Raw genomic sequence first — 16097 nt, forward strand, 5'->3', positions numbered from 1 at the left:
GTCAGGCACTTCGCCCGACAACCACTATAACCTGACCTAATTTAACCAAATTTCTTGCTCTGTTCCGACACTTTTTAAAATTTTTGGAAATTTTAGAACCTTCTGGTCACTTTTTTTTTAGATATTTATTAGTAGTAGGTATGTATATCATTTTCAGAGAACCATTTTTTCGAATATTAAAAAAAAGTCTTGATATCTATATAATGATTAAACAAAATTTACAACAAATAAATTTTATGCACCAATTTTTTTTTAAATACCTATGAATAGTAAATAAAATACGTAAAACAACATTTCAAGAGCTTTAAATCCATGTGCTCATTAATTTGGAAACAAATACGAACACAATAGTTTCTTAAATAAAATGGTAAAAATAAATTCAGGGCAAATAAAGCCAGTTTAGTCAAAGTTCAAAAATTCCATTTTTTTGTCATTTGACCAACTTCAACACCAATTTAAAGTATATATACATATATTTATTTCCAAACCGAACGAGGTATTTTTTTATGGAAAAAAAAATTTCGACTCATGTAGAAAACTGCCTGAATTGATTACTTATCGATCAGTGAAAACTATAGAACCTCAGTGGTTCTTGATAAAAAAAAAAAAAACAAAACAAAATAATAAGTTCTCAATAAAAAGTTCTTAATAAAATAAAGGTGATGAAAATTTTGGAAAATTACAATACAGTTTTTTTCCGTCTGAAACTGTTACTGCTTTTTAAAAAAAGTATTGTTGAAAACGTTAACAACGGAAAATGAGCCTTCGCGTAATTAAAATGACAATTAAAATGGCAGTTTTTTTTTGCCAGGAGTTTAATGTACGAATCTTGTACAAGGCTTTTTTAGTCGTTGTTTGTCCTCTTTTCCAAAATATAACAAAACATAAGTTTTTGGAGTTTTAACGAAACAATGTCGAACCATTAAAGAGCTCAAATGAAATCATCAGGAAAACACTTTACAAACCTCTTGAGAATGAAACGTTCCAAGAAACGTCAATTTATCTCTGGCGTATTGAACTCAAAAATCAGAAATTCACAGGTTGGTTGGCAACTAAGTGTTTAATTAAATGGAATTTTCTTTTTCAAAACAACATACATGTTTGGAAATGTACCTAAATTGATATCAAAAAGGATATCCCGCTTTTAATTTAATAAATAAGATAAATAGTCTTGTGAAAAATATCCTTTTAATGTTTTCTAAATTCAGACACATGCACGATAAATAAAAGAATAAAATCCTTTCATTTTGACAAATTTTAATTAGTGTCATAGAAATAGAAATATTTCTCTAATTAATTATATTCGGTATCAAAATAAATATCTTTGTAAAGATTTCGGAAGAAAGAACTTTGAAGTCAGATTCAAAGCTATTCCTTGAATAATCTCCTTTGAATCAAAGAAATACATAAAATAAAATAACTAAATAAAGTCTAGTTTTCCAAGAATCATTTCACTTGATTAATGAGCAAGTTGGAAAAACATTTCGATCCATCTTATTTTATTAAAGCAAATAACAAACCGAGAAAAGTATTATAACTAAACCAAATCAATTTGTGTTATATTTTTGTTAGGCACTTATAATTTCTGTAAGTTAATGTTTACGACGTATTTTCCGATCTGACATACCACGTAACGATACCAATTTTCCCTCGTCATTCTTTTCAAATATCTCTAATAACTATGGTGAATTTGTAAGGATATCAGTCTATATTCGGTGAAGATACATATACATCAAAAGCTATCCGTATCATCATATAAGCTCCTTTTTGGTTGCTTCAAAGTTAATGAAAGGGAAAGCCGATTGTGTGTCACGTCCATCGCAGAACCATCAATTCTGATGATGCTCTGTGTGCACTAAGACGCCTTAATCAAGTTCGTATTCTCCTCTCTATAGGGATTGGAGTTCCTTTGAAAGAACATAGATTGAAAGCCAAACCCCAAGATAAGTATCAATGAAACCCAAGGTTTTTTTTATCACCGTTCTGAAAATATACATATAAATTTACGACCAATATTACACTATATAGCCAGAATAATGCTCCACCCATCACAACGAAGCCTGGGTATTATAAATTCACTTTGTTCTTTTGAAAATTCAATTTTGAGCTTTCAACGGAAGCAGATTAATACTTACCTTGATGGATTAAAGTCGTAAAACACTTTTCGGTTATGTATAGATAAAAAATTTAATTGAAAACCGTAAAGTTTGGTTTAAAATTTTCCATTTTCCATTTTTATTTATAGTATATTTTGTAGCTACTACAAATAAAGTTAAATACTACAAAACCACTGGCAATAAATTGTTGACTTTGTTTTAACGTATCTAGGTTTTTTGTGAGGCTTATCATAAATTGAAAATAAAAAAATGTTTGAGTTTCTCATTTCCATTGATATTATTTAAATGTTGTGTAGAAACAGAGCTCTTTTTTATGTTTTATTTATTCATAAAGCATTAAAACATAATTTGGTTTGCGTTTTTAAAAGGTTTTTTTTTTATTTAAATCTATTGTTTTTTTTCCTTCTTCATATTTACGAATTACCTTGATGTGCGTTTTGTGAGCTTATGGATTAGACCGTTTGTCGTAAGAAAAGTAATAAATGGTAAAAATAAATATAATATGACAAAGAAAAGCTTTTATGTGTGTTATTTTAATAGAAAAGGATTTTATAAACTTTTACAAAAAAATTACAAATTCCTTTTTAAAATATAAAGTTGAGTGAGCATTCTGTACCCCATATCTAAAGCAACAATTGCTTTAAAGGGTCTTAATTTTTAAATGTTTTTAATACTAAATCACCACACTCACAAATGTATGCGGTTTTTATCCTTGAGTTTTTGTGAGAAGGACAAAAGAAAACAAAATAATGAAACTTTTATAGATACATACAACTAAGCAATCCAAATATTTATTTAAAAAAAGAACTTAAAAATGTCTTTACAATGGGGAAAAAGATTAAACGAAATAATCGATCGTTCATAAAAATTTTGCATTATTTAGACCATTTTATAATGAAAATGTCCAAATAGTTTTAAAAGTATTAGGCTTACTCCACACTTTTGAGACTTGGCAGATAAATTGCATGTTTTCCATGTTTTATTAAATCTACTTTTTAAGGAAAAATTACACCTTTATTTCTCATATAAAATCAGCCTTAAAAAACTGAATTTCATACAAACCTATGTATTTGACTTTGTCACATTTTACTGAATAATTTGTTTAATGAAATACGGTATTTTGTTTATTCACACCTCAATTTTGATTCGATTTGTCTGTCCTAGCTACAGTGAACTGCTTCTTTTGATTTATTATTTATAAAAAAATATTAAAAGAATATTCTTTCTCAGTATTTCCAGTCAATATTATTTAACAAGAAGTTGTAACTTATATTTTGCATTCACAAAGCATAAAGGATTTCCTCCAAAATATAATTTGATATTTGATCAATTCAGCGGAATGATTTTCTCAGAATTACAAAAATGCATTGCAAATTAACAAAATCCCATGTAATTAGTAAATAAGTCTTTTCGGATCCGGATACAATATTAAATATACATTGATGCTTACTCATTAAAATTAATTGTATAATGAATATTCTGAACAGAACATGTATACAAAATTTTCATGGAATAAATTGTTGACTCAATTTTTGTTGTTGTTTTGAAATCAATGACAGTAAAGGTATCCCCATTTGTTCATGAAAACGGAAAAAATCATGAAATTCACAATCAAGAACTGAACATTTAAAAAATTTTGGCATTCTTAACTCAGTTTAGAAAAAAATGTAATTAAGTTATTGTTTTGACAACAATAAATCTTGAATTAATAAATGAAATGGTTAACAATATTTCACATTTCAAAATCCAGTTTTTCAAAATTCTGGAAATCCGTTATTAAGCTTTATTTGCAAGTTTATCATACTTATTTCCAACAATGAGATAGCATGATGGTAAGGTTCGATCCCCAGTGGCGGGCAGTTTTTTTTTTTATTAAAATGTTTCCACGTAAAAATAAGACGCTTAAATTAAGGTGGAAATTAAATTTTCGCATTCAAGAAATTAAGATAATTTGTCCGATTAATTTAAGACAGAAGTCATCTAAGCAAAAAAGCATGCAAGAATCCGCTTAATTTAAGGTGACATCCGCTTATTTTTCGGTAGTCATTTTTCTCCGTGAAAATGCTTGATTTGTTTATCAAGGTATGTTGTTCGTTGGAATAGCTACATGGTCACGCTCATTGTACGTAGTACACAGTAAGCAAATTGAATTAGTTGGGGAGAGCTCCGTTTGAATTGGAATCTGTAGTTTAAAGTTCTACAAATGAATATATTTCAAGCTTTTTTTATTGCAAGCTCTTGTAATCTCATTAAAACTAAAACCTTACCTTAATTGGTTGACAGTTTTGATGGTCATCAATTTGTTAAGAAATTGAAAATGACTATAGGTTAGGTTTTGCTTGCTTCTTAATGAAAGATTTTTAAAATATCAACATTTTGCTTTGAAAAATTTAATTAAGTTCTATTTTGGAGTATGGCCCTTGCTATTTTTTGTATAGACACAGATTAGTCAATTTTATAAATTATTCACGGTAATCATTGAAAAGTAGTGATGGGAACTATCGAATAAAAATGATCAACCTATCGATAATTGTAAAATATTCATTCATTCGATAGTTTTAAATCATTCATTCATTTAGTTACTATTTTCATTCGAATAGTTTTTTCATTAGATAGTTTAGTTACTATTTTCATTCGAATAGTTTTTTCATTCGATAGTTTCGTTACTATTTTCATTCGAATAGTTTTTTTTTATTTGATAGTATTTTCTTTTGCACATTATTCTTATTCGATAGTTTTTTCATTCGAATAGTTTTTCTATACGATAGTTTTCTCATTCGAAAAGATTTTTTGTTTACGATAGTTTTTTCATTCATATAGTTTGGTTACTATTTTCATTCGAATAGCTTTTCATTCGATAGTTTTTTCATTCAAATAGTTTAGTTACTATTTTCATTTGAATAGTTTTTTTTATACGATAGTTTTTTCATTTGAATAGTTTTTTTATGCAATAGTTTTTATTCGATAGTTTATTCGATAGTTTGTTCGATAGTTTTTACTCGATAGTTTTATTCGATAGTTCTTATTCGAATGAACAAATGAATGAATGAATACACTATTCGATAGTTCAAATCATTCAATAGTGCCATTAAAAATTTTACTTTCTAGAATACACAATTTTACTATTTTACGGTTGTGCCTAGTGCGATAGATACTTTTCATGATACATACATATCTTTTCATAAAAAAGTAGCAAAGTAGTCGGTTGTCGGCTCTAAGCTAAGTATTTTTATAAAATAACTTCGTTATCTCGTGTATGTGTATGATACATCTTTAGAGTATGCGAAGAATAACGTCATTTTGTCGTAGCGCCTTTTTAATAGCAAACCTCATAGTCAACTCCTGGTGCATAATTCATAAACCACACAATTTTTTTTCTATAAAAAAAAAGACATGCAAGTCCTCAAAACTGATGTGAAAACCAGCATCTTCAATGTGTCACCTTTGCAGTAGTATATTATCTCTGAAATTTTCATGACCTATTCCCCCGTTCTAGATTTCTTAAGGTCGTCATAATATAAATCTTCAGTCAAAGTATCATCATGTCGTGTCGGTCGTCGCCGTCGTTCGCCGTAGTCGTCTGAAAAACTGTCTCCTTTAAAAGAAAAGAAAATACTTTTTTAGTATTTTTGTTTTTTTCTTTAAGGCAATCACACAGTGTATACACAATCTTTCCATCGTCATCGTCATTTGAAAAAAGACATTTTTCTCGGCATTTATACAAACACACAGCCATACAAACATATGTATATCCTATCTAAATGAAAATAATATAATGTGAGTAAATTTGTTTTCCTCAAACCGACAAAAGTGAAAAACGCCCTGATGTATGGAGTATTGGCACATAACTTGCTGTCGCTCTCATTCCATCAATATTATACATATATCATATAGCCCCATCACTATGCTAGCACATATAATTGAAGGCAATTGTGGAACTTCAGTGGAGCGCTTTTGAGGTTTCATCATGAATAAGCAACCAAGGAGCGTGGAATCTCTTTTATATAAAAGACTTTATAGTCCACGTGACTGTCGTCGTGTCTTCTTGTTATGGCGTCTACTTTTTCCTCAGTCCTCACATGGCACAAAATAACAATGGTGTTGGTGGGACAATTCAATGCATTCATTGTGTCACACAACGGGGAGTAGGTAATGGCAAAAGAGCCTATATATTCCTGGGGGATATCGCCATTAATATGCAAATGGGAAATTCCTAACGTATTATGAATTCAAATGCAAATTTGTATTCAATTCAAGGATCATCGTATTTATAAAAATCTGAATGCCACCATTCAGCAGACTCTCCATCTCAACTTTTGCTCCATCAAATTGATAAGCGGAAAAGCGAGAGAGAGAAAGAAAGAAATGTGCTAAATTCGCTAGGGGTATAATAAATCCCCTTAACGCAGATAAGGAACCCAGCAATAAATATTAAAATAGCATAAAAAAGCAAAAATTTTTATTCAAAATTAACTGTTTCCCTAAGGTTTTTTTTTTTCTTCTTCTTCTTCATCGTCTTGAGATGAAAAACTTATATTTGGTTTGGTTCTAAAAAGACAAGCAGATTCAAGAGATTTCAAAAGACATGTTGTGCCACTTGATTCTCATGTTTTTGTATTTTTTCTTTTACTCCAAGATAAATCGAATATTATTATGTATCTACATAATTATGCGCATATTTTCAAAATAAATATTTGTACCTGGGAGTGTAAATTTGTGAACAAAAAAAATAAATCGAATTGGAAATAAATCAAACCTGCCACACTGTGATTGTAAAAGATTTAAATAAGGATTAGTCGTTCGTATCAGTAAAAGACCGGAACCAGATTACAGTGCTCAGCATTTTTTTTAATGGGGTCGTTTCTATACCCAGCAAAATAAAATTACTTATAGTAAGGATTTAATGTATTTGAACATTTAGTTCTTAAAATTAGCGTATAAAAACCCTTAAACAAATTACAAGATGGCATTACACAAGTAATCCAATAGCGTTCGCTATATGATATCTTAAACTTGAAACTTGTTCCTCAAGAGTACTCGCTCATTTTCAATCCTTACGATCTGCTGCACGAAATTTAAAATTTTGGTCATAACGATAAGATGCCCTATGACTATGACTCACTTTTTCGAACTATATTCAAAGAAAAATGTATACAAAATATATGGTAAAACTCTACAACATAGGCGGATTTAGGGGGGGGGGCACGGGGGCACGTGCCCCCCCCAGAACTTAAAGTTCATACTTAAAGGAAATCAAACTATAAGAGTTTTAAAAATATATGAATAATAACAGAAAGAACTTGAGTAAAATTCTTGTCTATTTCTGGCTGAAAATGCGAATTTTGTTGATTGTTTCATCCCTTTCCCATGAAAAGCTCCACCTCACAAATAAATAAACGATTTTTCGATTTAAAAAAAAGTGAATTTTCAAAGTGATTTTGGTGAAAAATTTTGATATGGACATCGAATGACATTGAATGATATAAAAAAAATAATTGTACCTATATGCAACTCTATTTTTTCATACAGAGGGGTTAAAAAATTTGCACTTTTTTCGTTTTTTTTTCAACATTAGTGTTTTTAAAATAGCGGAACACGTCACAAAATTGCATAAACTATACATTATAGAACTGCAATATATGTAGAACAAACTTGCATTTCAGAAGTTTGCCCAAGTTTGCACCCCGAAAATAAAGACCCCTTGAAAAAAAACTTCTCAAAAGCGACCCTTACTTATAGATTTTTATAAATATTATTTTATTGAGAAAATTTCTCCAGGGATACCTCTAAAAATATGTAAAAATAATAGTGTTCCCAATTTCAAAAGAATCGGTGCAGTAGTTTTGAAGTTATGAGGAGCACCGGCGTTGAAAACATTAGTTGTGGGGATAACGATTTAAAGTTTTGAACTCTGGACTAAAAGACTAAAACGTTCCTAAGGGTAGTATTAAAATACTTATAACTTGGTCAATTTGGCTCCAAGAGACCTACGATTTGAACACAATATTCTTGAGGTATAAAACAATTTAACCCCTTGTAGCCCCATGTGACATTTCTGTAACAAACCGAAAAAGATTGCATAAAAGCTCTACAAACTATTTTTTTTTCTTTTGAAGCTTCTAATATTATAATCTTTAAGTATTGCTTTATCGAAATAGTACTTCAAATTTCTAATAAATAGCACCAATAGTTTTTAATTGACAGTTAATGTTGAAAGTTGGGCTTTTTTTTGAAAATAAGCAAATTTGTATAAAAACTACGAAATTCAGAAAAAAAATAGTTTTTGTTAGTAAACCCCACGGGGTTTTATTTTTGGATTTTAGGAAAGTGCCTAAAAATTAATAGTAGATAGTTTTTTGCTTGAATTTTTGAATTTTTATATAAAAATAAATTATTTAAACTTTTTTTTACTCCCAAAATATCGAAATAACTAAGTAAATAATGACTTTATTGAATTTTTAAAAAAATACGTGTTTTATTAAAGATAAAGGCCAATCGATTGACTTATTAATTTTTAAATTTACGACCTTGGGTTACAAAAGGTTAATGCAAATAAAAAAAAAAACTGGGTTTCCCGGCAAAAAAGTAGGATTCAGTTTTTTTTGTTATTCTTAGGAACTTTAATATTTATTAGAATGAAGTCTTTAGTATTTGACTAAAAACTACTAGGTCATTAACTAATGGTTTAATTATGTCCATAATATTATAAAATTTTATACAAAATCAATTAAAAAACGTAAACATTTTTTTTTTCAAAATTTCATCTTTAAAACTTAATTTCTCAAAATCTATTTGGTGAAACAACTTAAGTCAAAAAATTAAACAAAGAATAGATTACTAACTTTACTATAGCACAGAATAATTGTACGTGCATTTTCTGATTTTTTATATTTTTTTTTCTTCCGGCTAATCCAGGAGTAAGAGGGTTAGCACTTAAGTGGCTTTTACTGTAACAAGAAAATGAAAATTTTTCCTTCCGAATAACTTTTTGGTCATTTGGTACCTATTTGATGTGGGAAATGTGCCTACATATTTTTGGCCAGGTTTAAGACCACTGTGGGTCGTTAAAATTTTCTGCTTGTTAGTCAGTCGTATGGTACTTCACTTTATTTCTAACTGTTATTGCTGTTTTTTTTTGCCAATCCGTCCCTTGTGCCCCCCCCCCCCCCCCCAGAAAAAAATCCTGGATCCGCCCCTGCTCTACAATATTTAGCAAGTAAGGTGTTGTTGTAAGTTGTGGCTCTCAAAACATGAAGATTTTTTAATGAAGCACAATGTCTTTCGCTGCCGATTTGGTTTGATTTTTGGAAATTTGTTTCAATCTTTTCTTTTGTCAATTATCCGAATGACTCTTTAATAGAGCGCTGATTTGTCCTCCATAATTATAATAGACAAAAAGTTTAAGCATATTATTATGGACTTTTGATCAACATCCAACAACATCAATCGAACATGGTCGATTTTTTGCTTTCTTTTCAAAGAATAAACCTACATTTCAGTTCGTCCTTAAGCTTAGTACATACTTGGTGAAACATTTATTTTTCCTGTGAACTTTCGTGGTAAAAAAAAAATTGGAGAGTTTTGCTTCAGGATGTGAAGTAATTCACGTGCAAAATGTCTTTAACTCGTGAATCGACTCTTCCTATACATGGTGATTCAGAAGTAATGTGCCAAAAAGCTAGAGCGTGTAGGTTAGGTCGAGACAAAAAAAAAATCGTATGGGAGGGGGGGTCTATTCTCCCTCGTTTACGAAAAAAAAATTATTTGAAAATTGAAAACAAACAAAAATTGTATGAATTCACTTCACGACTTGTTTCACAAGTATGTACTAGGCTTAACTAAAAGACCATTTGGGAGGGTAGGGTGGAAAATTTGTACAGACAGAGTTTTTAAGGGCATTTTGGCAGCAAAGTGGTCACTTTCGGTTGGATTATTTGACCTAAGATAAGGTTACAACATACATACAGTGCTGTGAAAAACATTCCTGATTTTTTTGTCATTTTCATCAAATGAAATTTTATAACACAAAACTGGAACAAAATATTGTTTTAATATTTTTTCTAGATCCTTAATATATCAGTTAAGCAATTTGAACACAAAAAAATGTTCTTTAATACATTTAAATTTAAAAAAAAAATGAAAAATGAAGGAAACTTAGAATTTCGTCTGTGCAAAACTAAGCGGATTTTTCAAGGATTTCGATTCTCGGTGTTGAGATAACGGTTTTAAGGGTCATTTCTGTAAATTTTTTGTTTGTGGTGACAAACAAATTTGATAGCTTTGTGAATAGTATAAATTATTTAATGGAATAACGGAAAAAACGCATTATAGTCATTAAATTCGTTACTAAGTCGTAGAACACATTCAAACCGAAATAAAACAAAATGTTATCCCTTTGGGATGTTGTAAATTGCAACGTCAAGTGAGTATGATATCGTCAAAAAGAAGAAAAGAGAAAAATCAGTTGAAGCAGATCACTTTCGTGGATGCCATAACAAAATATCCCTTAAAACTAATAGGCGAATAAAGAGTTCTTTGATAAAAGATCTGTTTGCGACTTCTTAAACGATTTGTGAGCTTTATCTGCCTTCAACATAAAGTACAGTAAGGAAGGCTTTGAGAGATTTGGTCTTAATCTCTTTCCATTCGAAAAAAAGTCATTCTTTAATACTAAGCATTGTCTAAAAAGGTATGCAATGAAAGGATCTTAAAAAACACTTTAAATTTTAAAATAAAAATAATTCATCATGGTTGGAAAAATATATATTTATCAATGATAAAAGCAATTTTAACTATTATATTCCGATTGTAAAATGGCAGCCAGGCGCTCAAACATGGACATGTTTGAAACCAAAACAATATGCTCCCTACCGTGACAGCAGAGGATCATTGATAGTTTGGGGTTTTTCTAGCTGCAGGCTTTACCCCGTTACACCAAATCAACAGAATTATGGATCATTTCCAGAATGGAGAGATGTTGGAGTTGATAATGGCTCCATAAAAGTAGAAAGAAATGCCTTTACATTGGCTCTTCCTGCATGTTATAAAGCTGAAAATTCCTAAAAAGATCGTAATACAGTAGTTCCGGGAAAACAATACTCCTGCCTTGGAATAGCCGTAACAATTATCCAACTTAAACCCGATTGAAAATTTGTGGGCCATCTTTAAGTGAAAGGTAGAAAAGAAAAAGCTGAGCTCAGCAACTAACGTATATTTGGAGCTTTGAAAAATGACTAGGAGCATATTCCTAGTTCTATTTTATTTAATTTGGCCAAGTCCAAGCCTCGTTGGTGCCGAGCAGTTTTCGAAAACAAAGGTTTCTGAACAAAATATTAACTTTGAACACAAACATTAAAAAATCCGGTTAGTTTTTCACAGCCGAAATTCTGGCTTTACTTCATTTTTCAATTTTTAATTTTTTTTTGTATGTGTTAAAGATCATTATTTTCTGTTGAAATTGCTTAACTGATATAAGAACGACCTATAAAAAATACTAAAACAATATTTTGTTTCAGTTTTGTGTTATACAATTTTATTCAATGAAAATGACAAAAAAATCCGGAATGTTTTTAGCAGCACTGTATGTATGTTGGTCGGAAGACATTTTTAATCCACTAATCTACTCATAAAAACATTGATTTTTAAAATCCAAAAAGTTTTTGTTTTTTTAATTTTGTAAGTTTTTTTACTTGCTATATACTTAGGTACTATAGGACAAGTTTAGAATTCGAAAAAAAAATCGAACTTGAGATAACAATCAGACATGACATTACGATGATGCAGAATGCCAAAAAAGTGGGTCCGGCAATTCTGTCTGTCTTTTTGTCTGTCCGTCTGTATGCACCTCGAGCTATAGCTTAAACTCTTCAAACTTGGTGGTTAACAGTCTTGGGTGATTCCCTAGAGGGGAAATTGAAATTTTTTTTGGGCCAAAACTGACAGTATCTGTCATATAACGGAAATAGAAAAGCTAATTTTTTTTCGAAAATGGCTCTAACGATTTTGATTAAAATTTTTGTGTATAGTATTACATAATATAAGAGCCAACTTTTGAAATAAAGAAAATAGTTTTTTGTACCATTATTAACAGAACGGTTTTTTTGGTTTCATAATATCGCGTACAAGACTAACTAAATTTCATCGAAAAATTTCATACAAAAGCGTTTAAGCAAAGGTAATATTAAAATTTTATAAAATTTTCGGAAAACACATTTTTGGAATTTTAAAAAATATTTAAAATTTTTTTTTTTTTGAAAAATCAATTTTTTGAAAACGAGTTTGTGAAAATTTTTTAAAATTTCGTTTTTATGTGTAAATTAATTATGTATTTCTTTAAAATGGCATACCAACTTTTTTTTTTTAAATGTCAAAAAAAATTGTATACCTACATAAAAAAATATTTTTTTAAAAAACGGCTCTAACGATTTTCGAAATTTTTTTTCCAAAAATTCCTTTTTATACAAGAACTAAAATGGCATTCTTGTTTTTTTGTAAAAGATCATTTAAAACGTCGTGCATTTTATTAATTTTAAAATTAGGGATACTGAAACGTTTTCGTACAAAAAATTTCGTTGAAATTTGTCTAGACCCAGCTCGGTGTAGAAATTTTGTTTAACGGATCTTAAACCGTTATTATATTTTGCTTATCTAATGCCATATATGTAATGGTGTACATTGATGGTATATTAAAATTTTGTTGGCACAAAAGAGACCTTATGTTTTTAAATTTTCCTTGAAGCTAAATTTGCTGTTTATTGTCATTGTGTTTTTTATAAAACATGTATTAATTTATTAAATCTTTTGTCCGCTTTTCAACTCAGGATGTTATTAACTTTTTCTAAATTGGATGACATATTTGTTAAGTTTTATAATTTTGGCTTCCTCTGCCTGTGAAGACCCTCAAAATCTTCCTCTAAAAAGATTACTTACTTGTTTAAGTGGGTTTTTGGTTCCGAGAACCACAGATAGAAAAACAGTAGGTGATGAAATTCCTGGTGACGATGAGCTTCTTGTACAAGAGAACAAGATGGAGTGTGGAGTGTATTTCCAGAAATGAAATCCCACCGAAAAATGTACTTTCCCAAATCGAGTTCTTTTCAATACTATACTCTCACTAATACCTTTCTTGGGACTAGTTGTCCATTTACTTGTCGACAAGAATGACGATGCTTTTTTAAGGGAGCTTATGCTGTTCTTCTTATTGGGTATTATTTTTCGCTGGATTTGAAGTTATTTTTCTATAATGAAATAGAAATCATAATTTATCTATTAAGTCCTTGTTTCTTTTAAGCTTCAATCAGGGCTTTCTTATCAAAACCAAAACCTTTGTCATCAAAAAATTAAATGTTACATTTCGGAGAAAAAACTATTATTAAATTTCTCTGGAACCATCCCTCACCATCACAACACATAAAATATAAATAATAATAATAATAATTAAAATGTATTTTCTATATCTTTTCAGTATACGAACAACTCACCCTGGGGCTGTGATAGGATTATCTGATAATCCGTTGGATGCCAATAAAGTAAAATAAGCACACAACAAAAACCAAAGTAATTTACGTTGAGCTTTTTTTATAAAAAGGAATTTCCCTCTCTCTTTTTAACAGCTCCTAATTGCTTTCGAAAGTGGACTTATTGTACAGTGGGACTTGAGAAATAAATGTGCTGAAATCCGATGGCAATCTCCCGAACCACTCAGATCGATCGCATGGCACCACGAGGGAAAGCATTTTGTATCATCTCATACCGACGGTTCAATATGTACGTGGCCGTTAAGGCCTTGTCCCAAACCGCAGATACACTCGTTTCCACACGGTATATATAATAATGTGCTTTCTTGTTTAACCACCCAACCTTCCGTTTTGTATATATAAATGTATAGAACGGCAGTTCGGGTGATTAATTAACTTTTAAATAATTTTTTTTTTCATTTTGTTTCTGTTTTCTGTATTTGTTTCATGTTTTGTGGCTTTCTCGACTTAACAGCAAAAACAAACAAGGATGGAAAACCCGAGGCTTGCAAACCAATACATAAAGTCGATTTAAAAACAACGCGATTGGGGTGAGATATTTTTTTTTATGTTTTGTAATAGAAATTGTTGTTATTTTTCTTGTTTTGTTGGGAGCTAGGAATTTAAAAATTGCTTTGGTCTCGGCTGACTAATCAATAGTTAAGGTTATCGCAGCAGAAAAACTTAAACGAGAGTTTTGCCTATACAGTGGACGGGAGGATGGGTCTGAATTCAAAAAAAAAAAAAAAACGAAATAGTAGCTATTTTACATATTACAACTTTTTTGGAATTCTGTTGATGCTACTCGTAACTTTGGGAATAAATGCTAAGAGCTTAAAAAGGTTTAATTACATTGTGCTCAACTAAAACAGAAACAATATCCTTGTTTTTTTCTTTTTCCTTTAATACATAAAAAAATTCTTGTTTTTTGCTCGTTGTTTCCGTCAACGAATTTACAAGTGGCATAAACTTGCAAATTCTGTGGAGGAAATACATTTTATTGTAGAAGAATTTTATTAATCTTTAACATTTTTTGTACATGTTAAACTAAACCAAGTTTTGTAAACTAGCTTTCTGTTTTAGAAGAAACAATTACATATTAACCTTTTCTATGGTAGATCATATACATTACATTATTTGACTTTTTACAGCCAAATAAAGTACACTCACTCTTTGAAGTGCGACATTTAGCTTTAAAAGAGATAGACAAATTACCCCTTTTGAGTGTTTTAAAACAATTTTGTACTGCCTTTTTCAAGCAGAACTCCAGTTACTTTATTTATGTTATGAGTAACAACTTTCAATTGGTGTAACTAATTTTTCACTGTTGTTAGGCTGTTTTGGTCCACATAAAGAAAATGCGAATAAAAACAAGTTCTATCCCATTATTTTCCCAACGTTTCATAAGTGCTTCCTTACTTCATCAGGGGTTTTTATTCAATTTAGTTACTCAAAACATAATAAAAAATTTGCTTCCCTAATTTAACTAATTTTTGTTCAAACTACCCCAAATCTTTCAATAAAGTCACCTATCAAATACACAAAAGTACTTGCCAACCCTACTCAAATGCTAAAAAACATGTTTTTTTTTACCATTTGGATAGGGTTGCCAAGTACTTGTCTGTATTTAAGAGGTGGCACCCGACGTTTGTTAGATAGAAGAAAGTCTTAGCTAAAAGCTGATGTATATTATAGCCTTGAACTCTATCAAATATTATACACTTTGGCTTAAAAACAAGTGATTTTAGTGTTTTTTTAGCATTTGAGTAGGGTTACCGAGTACTTGTCTGCATTTGAGAAGTGGCACTCAACGTTTTTTTGAAAGAATTATCTAAAATATGGTGTATATGTAGTTTAGCTTTTTACTGCATAAAAAGTTATACTGTTTTGTTCAAAGAAGATTTTTTTCAGTGTTTTTTTTTTTTCATTAGAATAGGGTTGCCACATTTCTAGGCTTACGTTCTTTATATTATTTTATTAATTTTTTTTACTATTTAGACTTTCGTTTGGCATTTAAAAATTTTTTTTATCTGGCCAAACAACAAAGATATATGAATGTATTATTTAAGTGATAATTTTTCCTTTCAGATAGGTTGCATACATTAGGTTAAATGTTATAGTTGACATATTTGTATGTAGCTGTCAAATATTCAAAAATTTTCAATGCAGAAATTTTTTTATTTGCAATAGAATTTTAAGTTTTCAATGCAAAATATCAATGGAAATTTTTTTTAGTTGCAATTAATTTTGTACAACCCTGTTTCAGAGTCAAACATTTTCTGTGTGGCAAGTTAGTAAGTCACTCTTCAGTATTGCATCCAAGTATTGTTGAAGTCACAATTTTTCCACATTTTTTCTCCCTGTTGCATGTACCTACCTATTTTCTCGCCAAAATGTCGCTAAAACATTATTTCGGATAGAATGTTCATAGTAGGTACCTTTATAAAATTTGTTTATATGTTTT

General features: G+C 29.8%; 1 protein-coding gene across 8 annotated transcripts in view; it reads left to right on the top strand.

Annotated features, from left to right (window-relative positions):
- Positions 1 to 16097, top strand: part of LOC129909972 (syntaxin-binding protein 5) — a 298435-nt gene that overhangs the window by 242639 nt on the left and 39699 nt on the right. For all 8 annotated transcript variants that reach the window (XM_055987168.1, XM_055987165.1, XM_055987166.1 and 5 more), the window contains exons 5-7: positions 13582 to 13645; positions 13730 to 13937; positions 14109 to 14184. In XM_055987168.1, the coding sequence (XP_055843143.1) occupies positions 13582 to 13645; positions 13730 to 13937; positions 14109 to 14184 (348 nt within the window). The remainder of the gene's footprint in view (positions 1 to 13581; positions 13646 to 13729; positions 13938 to 14108; positions 14185 to 16097) is intronic.

The sequence above is a fragment of the Episyrphus balteatus genome, chromosome 2 (genome assembly GCF_945859705.1).
Source record: "Episyrphus balteatus chromosome 2, idEpiBalt1.1, whole genome shotgun sequence".
In the NCBI taxonomy this organism is placed as follows: Eukaryota; Metazoa; Arthropoda; class Insecta; order Diptera; family Syrphidae; genus Episyrphus; species Episyrphus balteatus.